Here is a 12,619-nt window from a genome sequence, read left to right as displayed (position 1 = left end):
CATAAAAATACGGGATGACTATGCTACACTCCACAGATCCAAAGAAGCTAGACAAGAAGGAAGGCTTGAGTCTCACATAGAAGGGAGAATAAAACAGTCCTAAGAGGCAGACTGGGGAGGAAACTGGGGAGGAGAGAAGGTAGGGGTAGGGTCTGCATCAGGTGAGGGGAAGAACAGGAGAGATGAACAGATGGCCACAAGAATGAATAGAAACCTGCGACTGACAGGTGAGGTGGGCAGCACCTCTAGGATGAAGCAGAGACCTTAGATAAGGGAGGCACCCAAGAATGAATTGGGCTATCAGTACTGGAGATACAGGACCCAAATGGGCTGGTGAGATGGCTCAGCAGGTAAGAGCACTGACTTCTCTTCAGAGGTCCTGAGTTCAAATCCCAGCAACCACATGGTGGCTCACAACCACCTGTAATGAGATCTGACGCCCTCTACATAAACAAAATAAATAAACCTTAAAAAAAAAAAAAAAAAAAGGAACCTGAAGAGGCCACTTCCTGTAGCCAAGGCAGGAGCCACAGTGAAGCAATGGGGACACAAACTCATCCACAAAACTTTTGACCCAAAACTCATCCTGTCTATAGGCAAGGCAGGGATGGGGGATGGAGTAGAGACTGAGGAAGGCCAACCAATGACTGGCCCACGTGGAGACACATCCATAGGCAGGCACCAATTTCTGACACTATTCGTGATACTCTGTTATGCTTGTAGACAGAAGTCTAGGATGGCTGTTCTATGAGTGACTCCACCCAACAGCTGACTCTTGACAGATGTAGACACCCAGAGCCAAACAGTGGATGGAGCTTGGGGACTCTTATTGAATAGGAGGAAGGATTGCAGCCCTGAGGGGATAGGAACTCTACAGGAAGACCAACAGAGTCAACTAACCTGGACTCTTGGGGTTCTCAGAGACTGAACAATCAATCAAAGAATATACCCGGCCTGGACCTAGGCCTCACACATATGTAGCAGGTGTGCAGCTTGGTCTTCATGTGGGTCTGGAACAACTTGGGGGGTGGGGAAGTTTTCCCAAAAGCTGTTGCCTATATGTAGGATCTGTTCTGCCTTGTGTGGCTTTAGTGGGAGAGATGCACCTAGCCTCACAGAGACTTGAAGTGGGGGGGGGGGGGAATAACCAAGAGGGCCCCCACCCACCCATTGGAGAAAGAGAGGGGGAGAAGGATTGTGGGAGGCGGTGATCATGAGAGGGGTAGTGAGCAGGATTTAGAGTAAGTTATAAAAAAAACAAAAAGCCTAAAAACAAATAACTTTCTTTTAAAACAGCTTTAAAAGTCTTAACAAAAGAAAACATAATTCACAAAAACAATACATTTTAAGAGAGAAGTGAAAACCAACAATTACATGACCTAATATATATTATATACCCAATACACCATTTATTGCAGCATAGGTATCTACGTTAGATGCCAAGACTAACCTTACTTTCTACCATACACAACAGACAGAGAGAGCACAGGCCTTACCTGTAGGTCACATTATTATTGCTGTTGACGTCATTGGCAGGCTTTCCTGGTGATATGGGTGGGTTTGGAGGGCTCTGGAAGGGGGAAGTAAGGGGGTAAATAATGAAGTAAATAATAAATTCCAATATATAAGAATTGTCTAAAAAAAAAAATAAGCCCTTCGAGGCATTCTCATTTCTTGATCTGTTATTTTACTAATAACTAATATGATAGAAAGCACTGCAAGATGAGACAACATCACTTTGTCTTTCCCCATCTTCTCTTGATAATGTATCTTCAAAAACCTCAAACTTTCTCATTTTGTCAATCCCCAGCTGGTGACTTCAGACAATTCCTCTTTCTGATGCTTATTTCTCTACCTTAGGAGATAGGTCCACATACTTTCCTTCTCTTCAGGAGTTGGTAATTTGCTTGATTGTTTCTCAGAACACCCTGAGGGACTCTGTGCTCATGTGGAGGTGCTCTGTGCAGGGGCCTTTGTTGGATAGAGAGCCCATGGATATCTAGAGAGATGCTTACTATATGTGAAAGGCACGAAGCTCTGTGCATGTTCACAGCTGGAAATGGGGTGCTATTTCTCTTTCTGATTGGCTTCACAGAACTTCCTGCTTCTTTCAACTAATTCACTCCATGTTTTAAACCAAACATAAACATCAAGTGTGGACCGACCATACTACTGAAGTAATCATTCTTCAGTCTCACAAATTTCTCAGCTTAGGATAAGGTCTGGGCAGCAGCAGCAACGCTGTGATCCATTTGAGATCCACTAGACTTCGGATGCTTTTTCTTCATTTTCTTGACAATATGTGGAATCTAAAGCTCTCAGGTTTCTTTTTTTTCAAGCCAACCTTAAAAATGGCTTTGTTTGGGGAAGATGGATTATCCCTTGAAAAGCCATTTATTTTTCTCCCAGGGAAGGAAACCAGGCATTTTCTCTTCCAATCTATAGAGTTGACAAAAAGTAACTTACAAAGGCAGCTGCTGCCATCAATGTAGTGGGCCCACTGAGATGCAGGCCACTACACAGTGATTACAGGCAACAAGAACAGTAACTCAGGTTCTTCAGAGGAGGAGGACATGGTTTGGCACTATGTCAATAATGAAAGGGCTCTTGGAAAAATGATGACTGTTAGCAATCACCATGAACCAGATAATGGAGCTATCAAAACATAGAAATGTTATTTACTCAACTGAAAATAAACTTAAAACTTCTATACTAAATTAGGAATAAAAATATGATGGAATAATAAAGAAATAACCAAAAAGAAAGAACAACAAGCCAAAGTCAGACACGCACTGTGCTGATGTTTAGATTTAATTCTATCAAAAAATATGTTCAAACTGTTAGAGGCAAAAAGAATAGCCTAACCTTTGTCTGCATCCTATAGTAACAGCACAACAGACCTATGACCGGAAGGAAAACTACACATGAAAGTAAGACACTAGCAAGAACGTAGAAAGAGGTAAACAAGAGAAGACAAATCTCCAAACAGAACTTGTGTTTTGTGAACCAGAGTTTCCTGAGATCTAGGCTGTCATAAACCCTTGATAGTCAAGGAAGGCCTTAAGCTTGTGATTCTCCCGCCTCCTTCCTCTCGGGTGCTATCGCATTATGCCCTGTCCCATGTAATGCTGGGATGGGTTGCATGCTACTCAAGCACACACCAACCAAGCTATATGCCCAGCCTTTAAAAACATAATGTTAAAGACAGAAAACACAGCTTCAGAAAGTCTGCAACCGCAAACAGAGTCATGTAAATGCTGACATCGCTAATACCGACAAGAAATAGTCTAAATATTCAGCTCTAAAACTATATATAGTAATAAGTAGAAAAAAAGCAAATTTTACTTTCATGATATAGGAAATATTAGTATCTCCAAAAAGTAGCTAAATGTAGTAGTTTAAATAAGAATTACCCACACTTCTTGGTTCTTGGTCACCAAGGAGGGTTACTACTCAGAGGTGTGACCTCGGAGGAAGTGTGTCACTGGGCTTGGAGGTTTCAGAAGCTCAAGCCAGGCACGGAGTACATGTGTTTGTACGTGTGTCTATCTCTGTCTCCCTTCCTTTGCACTCCCCAACCCTGCCTGCCAGTGTAGATGTAGAACTCTCTCAGCAGCTGTTAGTCAGTGTGCATGCTGTTATGCTTGCCACAGAAAGGTAAAGGAAACTCTGAACTGTAAGCCAGCCCATTACATGTTCTCTCTCATAAGAGCTGCCACCATCATAGTGTCTCTTACAGCAACAGAGCACTGATGAAGACTAACAGAGAGACTTACTTCTTGTCTTTTCTTAAGGTCATCTTTGGCTGCTCCAAAACGTTTGGTTAATCTGGCTATCTTGGCCTAGAAAATAAACAAATAAAAGTCAAGTGGTATACTATCCTTTAAAGTCTGCTACACAGAAGAGATACCAAAGACATACGGCTCTGGCTCTCCAGAGCAAAATAAGACAAGATGGTTATAAAATATTGGAAAACAGAGAAAAATCACAGGAAACCCACTGTGGTCCCTGAAATAAGTACCAGGTCTAATCAGGCACAGGCCAGCCTGCCCTCAACCACAACTGGTGTGTTTGCTCTCAACACCAGATTATTTGGAATATGTAAGGTTTCATTGACAAGGCTTCATTGACAGCTATTCTTCAAAATGACTACAGTCACACTTTAAGGTTTTACTGAAAACATATAGGATAGAGGTATACATGTAAGTCATAAGAGATCTCTGGGCAAAACTACTTGGATATCTAAGTACTATACTGACTGACTCATTTGGACATGCACTTTCCTCCTAGATCTGTGGTTCTCAACCTCCCCAATGATGTAACCCTTTAACACAGTTCCTCACAGTGTCATGATGCTGAACCATAAAACTATTTCATTACCACTTTGCAACTGCAATTTTGCTAGTATATGAATTATAAATACTTAATATATGAAGGATATCTGATATGTGGCACACCAGTGGGGTTGTGACCCACAGGTTGAGAACCACTGTATTAGAAGCTGATTATAAATATAGTTTTTTAAATTGGGTAAGTTGAATGTTTCCTAGTGCCTTGCTATAGTCATACAAGGCTGTAATTGTTAGGTTTGTTTTATCAGAATATTTTTTATGCTTATACACAGAAGTGGAACTCTTAGTGCATATTCTAATTGAAGTCTTCTAAATGTTTTTCAGAAAGGCTTTACTGACTCTCTTCAGATGGGCAGGTGAGGGCTGATAAACTTCCCTTTGAAAGATGAAGGGAGCTTAGATGGCAAAAACCTTTTCATGTCTACCCTGTTTGGAATTCACAGAGAAAACAACTCAGTGACCTTCTAAAGTGAATTGCCAATGGATGAGCGTAGGGAACAACCCCAGAGGGCTCCTAAAACCCCTCTTCAACCAGGAGGAGTTGGCTGGTCCCTGATGCTTCTCTGGCTCTGGATTCATTCTGTGCAATCATCGCTCACTACAGCTCTCATTCTTCCATAGCCTGTCTGCCCTGTCTTTCATGATGTTACTGCACTCATTCTGTCCTTTCCTACACTGTTCTCTATTTCTACTGAACTGTGCTTTAATTAATTCCTGAGTTTATCACACATTTCCTGGGCCTTTTTGTTTGTTTGTTTGTTTTGTTTTTTTGTTTTTTTGTTTTCGAGACAGGGTTTCTCTGTGTAGCCCTGGCTGTCCTAGAACTCACTTTGTAGACCAGCCTGGCCTCGAACTCAGAAATCGGCCTGCCTCTGTCTCCCAAGTGCTGGGATTAAAGGTGTGCACCACCACCGCCCGGCAATTCCTGGGTCTTAAATATTTCACCCTGAGTATAAGACCAAATGTTTCTAACTATTTTGCTACATTTGAGGATGTTGTGCAAGACGGTTCAGCACTTCCCACCAAGACAACAACCTGCACTTAATCCCACAGAACCATAGAACAGAAAGAAAGCTGTACTTGTGACTCCATATGTGCACTGTGGCATATCTACACCCACACACATACACACATATACATACACATACTAAATAAACGTAATAAAAATTTCAACATATGTTTGTTTTTTAAATAGCAACTATTACTGTGGTATGCTTTGTCTTCTCTGAGGAGTAAAAGAGACTGAAACCTCAAGAGAAAGCAGCCAGCTAAGACAATCCTACATAAAACCAGAAGTATCAACCAACAGATGCATACATTAAAGTGTGAGAGTTCTCCAAAAGCTAATGACCCCTTAGTAACTGAATCCAAAACAACAAAATGACTGAAATGCCAGACAAAGAATTCAAAAATATAATTTTAAAAAGAACAAGCACTTCCATAAAAAAATTAAAACCAAAGTTAAATGAAGTAAATAAAATTTGGGCATTTAGATAACAAATTCAAATTTAACAAAGAGATTCTGTAGAATAATATATAATAGAAATACTAGAAATAAAAAGGTAAATTATATAACCTCAGTAGGAAGCATCACCCAAAAAGAGCTTGTTAATCAGAAGAAAGAATACCAGAAATTGAAAACAAGTAAAGAAATTCTTATATTCATATAATAATAAAGGAAAATAAGAATAATGAACCATGACCACATCTTTCAGGAACTCTGATCAAGAGACCAAACTTAAATCTATGAGGTATAAGGAACTGAACTGCAAACTAAAAGCACAGAAAATCTATTCAATCCAATCATATTATAGCAGAAAATTTCCCTAATTTAGAAGATATGGACCTTCACATATAAAAGGTATTTACAACTCTGATCAGACAGAAATTCTTCATGTCACATTGTAGTTAAATTGTCAAGCATATTCAACAAAGAATGTTGATTGTTACGGAAGTGAAAGGCCATTTTAAGAAAATTCATTAGAATTTTAATACAATGTAAAACCTAAGGTCAGGGAATCATAGAATGATATTTCAGGTAAATCACTATCAAACAGGTTATTATATTCAAAACAGTTATCCTCTAAATTCTAATGAAGGGAGAGGGGAAAAAAAAGACATTCTAAGATGAACAAACACTAAATCAAACCATGACTACTTAATCAAAATTAGAGAAAATTAGAGAATCCTACATATACAAAGAAAAAAGTTTAGAAAAGGATGAATTCCATGAGAAAATATGTGTGAACAGAACTAGGAAATGAAACAAGTTTAACACAGTGAACCAGCAAAAAAAAAAAAAAAAAAAAAAAAAAAAAAGATGAGGAAGGGAGAAAAAAGTGTGTTCAAATTAATTGAGGAGCAAGGACCACAAAGACAGAATTCCAGGAATAAGAATATAATTATCAGTAATAAACATAAATCATCTTTACTCTCCAGTTTAAAGATGCAGACAGGCTAATTGATCAGACTAAACAGAGGGAAGAAAAATCCAACTGATTACTGTCTGCAAGAAACACATCATACTGTTAAAAATATTTAATATGAAAAATGGAAAATGATAATCCAAAGAAATCATAACTGAAAGCAAGCTGGAGTAGGTACCTACACATCTGATAAAGTAGAATTGAAGTCAAAGTTGGAATAAAAAAGATGATGAGGAAGAGGAGGAGGAGGAAGAAGAGGAGGAGAATGATGATGATGATGATGATGATGATAAAAGGACTCATTCTATATCCATTTTTATTCTCTTTGCAGAATTACTGGGAAGTATACTAAACTTTTTTTTGAGGGGGAACTCAAATGATCGCATAAAGAAACTCTTTGGGGCAGGGAGTGAAAAAGCAGCAGTTGGGAACGTGGTTCAGATGGCAGTGTTTGCCCAACATGAACAAGGCCTTGAGTTTGATTCCCATCACCACATAAAGCAGATATGCTCATAATCCTAGCATTCAGGAGGCTAGGGGCCCAGAACTTCAAGAGCATCCTAACTATATACAGAAAAACACATTTATTTTTAATATGGATTAGGTAACGTCTTTTTTTTTAAATTTTGTGTACAAATGTTTCCACCAGCATGTATGTATGTATACCATGTATGTGTCTTTTGCTCAAGGAGATCAGTTAAAAAGTATTGGATGCTCTGGAACTGGAGTTGCAGACAGGTGTGACCATGTGAGTGCTAAGAACTGGACCTAAGTCCTCTGAAAGAACAGCCAATGCTCTTAACCACCGAGTCATCTCTCCAACACAATAAACTATCATTAAAGCACAATATCCACAGAGAAAGTATACTGATGTGAAAACAATACCCCCACCTTCGCCCCCAAGAAAAACTTAAGTACAAATTTAGGTAATTTCGGAGTCTCTGCTATGGATTAAACTATCGCAAAGCTCATATCATAAAGTCTACAACCTCAGGGTCACTGCAAAAGTAATTAACTAATATGAAGTCATGTTGAACTGGGAATTCCTTCTAATCTAATAAATGTAACTGGTACCTTCAAAATAGAGAGAAATTTGGATACAACATACACTCAAAGAGAATAGCTTCCATGGGTAATGCCAGAAATGGAAAGGATGCCTCCACAAAGCTGTTAACAACCATGAGAAGAGAAGACACGACATGTACCCTTTCTCACAATACTAGACCTCAAGAGAAAGCTATTCTGCTGATACCTTCATCCCGGGCCTCCATCTCCAACTGTGATGTAATCACTTCATTCGGTAAAGCATCCAGCTAGGTATGGCTCTGTTTTCACAGCAGCCCCAGCAAAAACTAGTAACAGACACCTTTTCCTCTTACATAGAATGTAAACCTACTAGTTTAGCTCACACATGGCTTATTGCTTATATTATTTGGTGATGTATGGTGTGAGGTAAGGATCTGATTTTGTTCCCTTTCAGATAATTCTCCTGATGGCCCCAAAAAAAAAAAAAAAAAAAAAAGAAAAACGTACTTACATATAATAAATAAATAAAAAAAAAAAAAAAAAAAAAAAAGAATGTAAACCTACTTTCTGCTCAACCTCAAAGATACAAAAGTGGTAGCACATGATCAGAAGATAAATGATAATGAACCCAGGTATAAGGCTGAAGATAGGGTCCATGGGACAGACCTGCAGCTCGGTGAGCACAGTCTTATGCCTCTTGTTGCACTCTATCTTCTCCACTCGTGTTTTTAATTCTGCCAACGTCTTATCAAACACAGCACACTGTAGGGCACACAGTTTTTCTTGTAGCAACCACTGTATGACCTAAAAAATTAAAAAAAAATCCTTAGATGCAAAAAGGCAATTCAGCAAACAAAAAAGAAACAGTAAATATTAAGGACTAATAACAATATAAACTCAATGAATGAAACATGATAAACTAATTTAAAGAATAAAATCCAAAACTCAATGCTACCTGCTAAGATTCTCTACAACCTCAAAATGAAAGTACATGCTAAGAATAACATTTCCAGAGAGCAGAGTTCTGAAAATGATTTGAAGCTGTAGCATTTTCTTATCTTATTATGCTGAAAGCATAAAAACAAAATTTGTTAAAAAGAACAAGAATTTTCTAACCTATTAAAGATTGGAAACTGTGCGAGATACATTAAAAATGCCATTGCAATATCAGAATTGGAAAATATTTCTAAATGCTTATTCAAAGTTGCATTATTACTCCATCTGGCCCATAATGAGCCAGAGCCAGCAGTCTGTCCTTCACCCCTGTGAACTCTGTCCTAGCGATGGAGATGTCAGCCCATGGCATCTCTCCCTCCTTCACAACTTCATCTTCACAATTCTCTCAACACTGTACTCATTGCTATCTTAACGTGCACAAGAGAAAGACACTAGGCAGGGACAGCATTTTTATTGCATTGTTTCTTAATTTTTCTTTTTAAAGAAAGCATAATTATTTGTTCTTGTACTAGTATCTCAGTGGAAGAAATTTCAGATTGTTAATTTGGTGACTAACACTTGTATTCACATCACCTGGAAGTTAACACAGGGAGGGCACCTGCAATATTAAGTTCAACCTGAGCAATAACTTGGGTACAGCCTACTATGAACTAATGTCTCATGGGAGAAGGAGGCTGAGAGAGCCAGAGCCAGAGGCCTGAGTTTCATGTCTCCCTACAAAAGGTAACTGAACACGTTAACGTGCATATGCGTGATGTACCATGCAGGTGTGTGCTCATGAATATATCTATGGATTCCAGAGGTCAGCATTGGTATCTTCCATGATTCTTCAGTTTTGAAACAATATCGCATATTGGTTGAGCTGAAGTATACCAACTGGTGATACTGACTGGCCTTTGGGACCCCAGAAGTTGCCTCCCTTACCTTCCCAGTGCCCACCGCGCCTGGCTTATATGAGTGCATCCAATGAGAACTGGGAACTTGTGCTGGCATACTATTTACCCTCTGAGACATCTCTCCTTTCTCACACTTCGAAAAAATACACATAACACTAATCATTTTCAACATATATTGTATGCTAGCATGGCATATACAGGGAAATTTCAAAAAAAAATCTTTACTCTGAACATTCACTTTTCCTAATCCATCCAAAGTCTTGTCTCTATCATGCCTTAAACTAACATGAAAAAGGGTTTTAGAATGTACCAACTTAATATTATAGAAATTAAAGTCTACTAAATAAAGTTTGTTTCTTCTGCACTGTAAAATAATGTTCATATAGAAAAAGAAATGTTCAAAACCTTAATTTTTTAATAGAGAAATGTCATAGCTTCCTTCTATTTTAATATTTACTACCATGTTTTAAAATAAAACTATTGCAGCCAAATAAAGGAATAAAATTTATCATATATTTCATAGCTTGTCACTGTCTTCAAGCTGACTAGATTACATCAAGGTAAATACAGTATAATGGGATCATGCTGAAAATCTCCAAGCATGCAGCGACATTCCTGACACATCTGAAATGCAATGTGTGCCACCTTTTGAAGCTTCTGGTTGATGTCTCCTTTGGCTGTGATCTTGACTTGAAACTCGGCTTCGTATTCTTCATCCATGTATCGCCGGCGTTTGGACTCTACACTGTCCATGTCTTCTGACTTAGAACGTTTTCGTCTGGAAAATTCATCTGAGAAAAACAACAAAGCAACCAGCACTGCTGAGTCTGCTGCCTACGTTATAGACATACTACACACTACCGTCAGCCAAGGCCATACTCAGTCAATCATCCTGGTCACTATTGAGATCACAAGAACTCAGCAGGCATACAAAGCTCAGCTTTAAAGATGAAATAAATGATTTCAGCATGACAAACAGAACTTCCCAACTGCTTAGCAATGTACACTGAAGACAGCATTCTTTCCTTGAAACATTTTAACATTATGATAGAGAGCTGTCTATAGCTTTGCCATACTGAATTCCACAGCACAGGAAACCACCATCACTATGCCCCAAAGATCTATTAGCTATGCACATTCTCAATTATTTAATCCTTATTCTTCTGTGAAAACAGCTGCAAGACAGCCAGTCATTCTGACTGCACCATTCCCTGGTCATTCGACCTTTAGAGCAGTAACAGTACTCTAAGAGGTATTTAACATAGCCAAGTAGAGTTAAGATACACACACATAGCAAAATTAGTGTCACAAAAGTACATTTAGCACAGAACACACATTCAAAGATCTTACTTAAAACATTTTTTCAAATGTTAACATTCATGAAGTCATTTGAAATTTTGTACTGGCTTTTCAGCATATTCCATACCTTCTATGGCCAAGTCTCTCCATAAATAGAACCTATTTCCTTTGATTTGTAAAATAATATTCAGGATACAAGGCAGGGAGGAGCTCAACCATACTCACATCTATCCAGACATTTATTTAATATAGTTCTACTTTACAGCTTTTTAATATAGATATAATAAACCAAAATCAAACCTTGGCTTCTTGTTTTTTCTAAGTCTATGGCATCAGTTCTAGCATTTCTTTCCTATGCAACTGCTGTAGGCAGAAGTATACTGCAATTCCCATACACCAAGGCAAAGCCTCCTGCCCTAAGTGCAGCGTAGGGCACTGGTGCCTTAGAGTGTAAGTCTAAGTACTCTGCAGAATGATTAACATCAACAAATACAATAAGCACATTAACATTTGAAATAATACATTCAAAGATCCCTGAGCTACTAATGAACAACATCAGGGATTGTGGCTTAAATTTAGAAGTGCGACCATCAGGCTGGAGAGATGGTTAAGAGCACGGACTGCTCTTCTGAAGGTTCTGAGTTCAAATCCCAGCAACCACATGGTGGCTCACAACCATCCGTAATGAGATCTGACGCCCTCCTCTGGTGCATCTGAAGACAGCTACAGTGTACTTAGATATAATAATAAATAAATTTTTTTAAAAAAAAAAGGATCTTAAAAAAAAAAAAAAGTGCGACCATCTGTGGAGAGAAGCGGGAGGGAGCCCATGGCTGAAGCCACAGCTAGGTAGAAGCTGGTGCATGCGTACTTCTCACAGGCAGTTGCTCCTCGTCTGGCACTCGCTCCTCTTCCTCAGCTTTGCCATCCTTCTCACTCTTTTCTCCCTCTGTTAGGACAAAGATGGAGAAGGGAGCCTTATTTCTATGGAAATCAGGGATACCTCATTAATTCACATTTTTGGTCACCATTCAGGCTACCAAACAAATGTTTTACAAAACTGAAGTCACAAAGAAATATAGAGAATATGGGAGCACAATCTGAGAAGCTAAAAGACCAAGTTCACATTCAAACTGTTCATGCCTAACAAACTGAATATGATAAATACTAGATTTCACAGCCAACAATTTTACTTATAAATTTTCCATCATCAGTAACAACCATTATAAATCATAAAGATTTCTTTACTTTCTGTTATTAAAATAAACCAAAAGATACTTTCCAACAGGCCTGACATCAGTTCCCAAGTCATACATGGTACAAGGAGAGAACTGACTCGTTTTCCTGACCTTCACATAGACTCTGACCACCTAACAATAAATAAACGTAATACAACTAAAGCAGAAGGTAAGACAATTATCAAAATAATAATGATAAACAACATACTGGTGAATTCTAAACAACTCAAAAATCTATGCTGAATTACCATTTTTCAGATCTGCCTACTAGATTCATGGCACTTAGAACATACATTGAATTTTAGAATACATTACAAGGATTAGAATATATGCTAGAGTTTTACATTTTATCATAGAAAGAACTCTGATACCAAAAAATGTTAACAGAATCTTACGAGGAAGTAGAGGCCTTCCCCCCCCCCCCC

The 12,619-nt window shown here is 38.5% G+C and overlaps 1 protein-coding gene across 7 annotated transcripts in view; it reads right to left on the bottom strand.

Annotated features, from left to right (window-relative positions):
* Nucleotides 1-12,619, bottom strand: part of Atf7ip (activating transcription factor 7 interacting protein) — an 89,577-nt gene that overhangs the window by 30,561 nt on the left and 46,397 nt on the right. For all 7 annotated transcript variants that reach the window (XM_029534341.1, XM_029534337.1, XM_029534330.1 and 4 more), the window contains 5 exons: nt 11,828-11,905; nt 10,303-10,448; nt 8,471-8,608; nt 3,777-3,842; nt 1,497-1,570 (listed from right to left, as the gene is read on the bottom strand). In XM_029534341.1, the coding sequence (XP_029390201.1) occupies nt 1,497-1,570; nt 3,777-3,842; nt 8,471-8,608; nt 10,303-10,448; nt 11,828-11,905 (502 nt within the window). The remainder of the gene's footprint in view (nt 1-1,496; nt 1,571-3,776; nt 3,843-8,470; nt 8,609-10,302; nt 10,449-11,827; nt 11,906-12,619) is intronic.

This window comes from Mus pahari, chromosome 2, assembly GCF_900095145.1.
Source record: "Mus pahari chromosome 2, PAHARI_EIJ_v1.1, whole genome shotgun sequence".
Taxonomy (NCBI): domain Eukaryota; kingdom Metazoa; phylum Chordata; class Mammalia; order Rodentia; family Muridae; genus Mus; species Mus pahari.
This window is presented reverse-complemented; position numbering and strand designations above follow the sequence as displayed.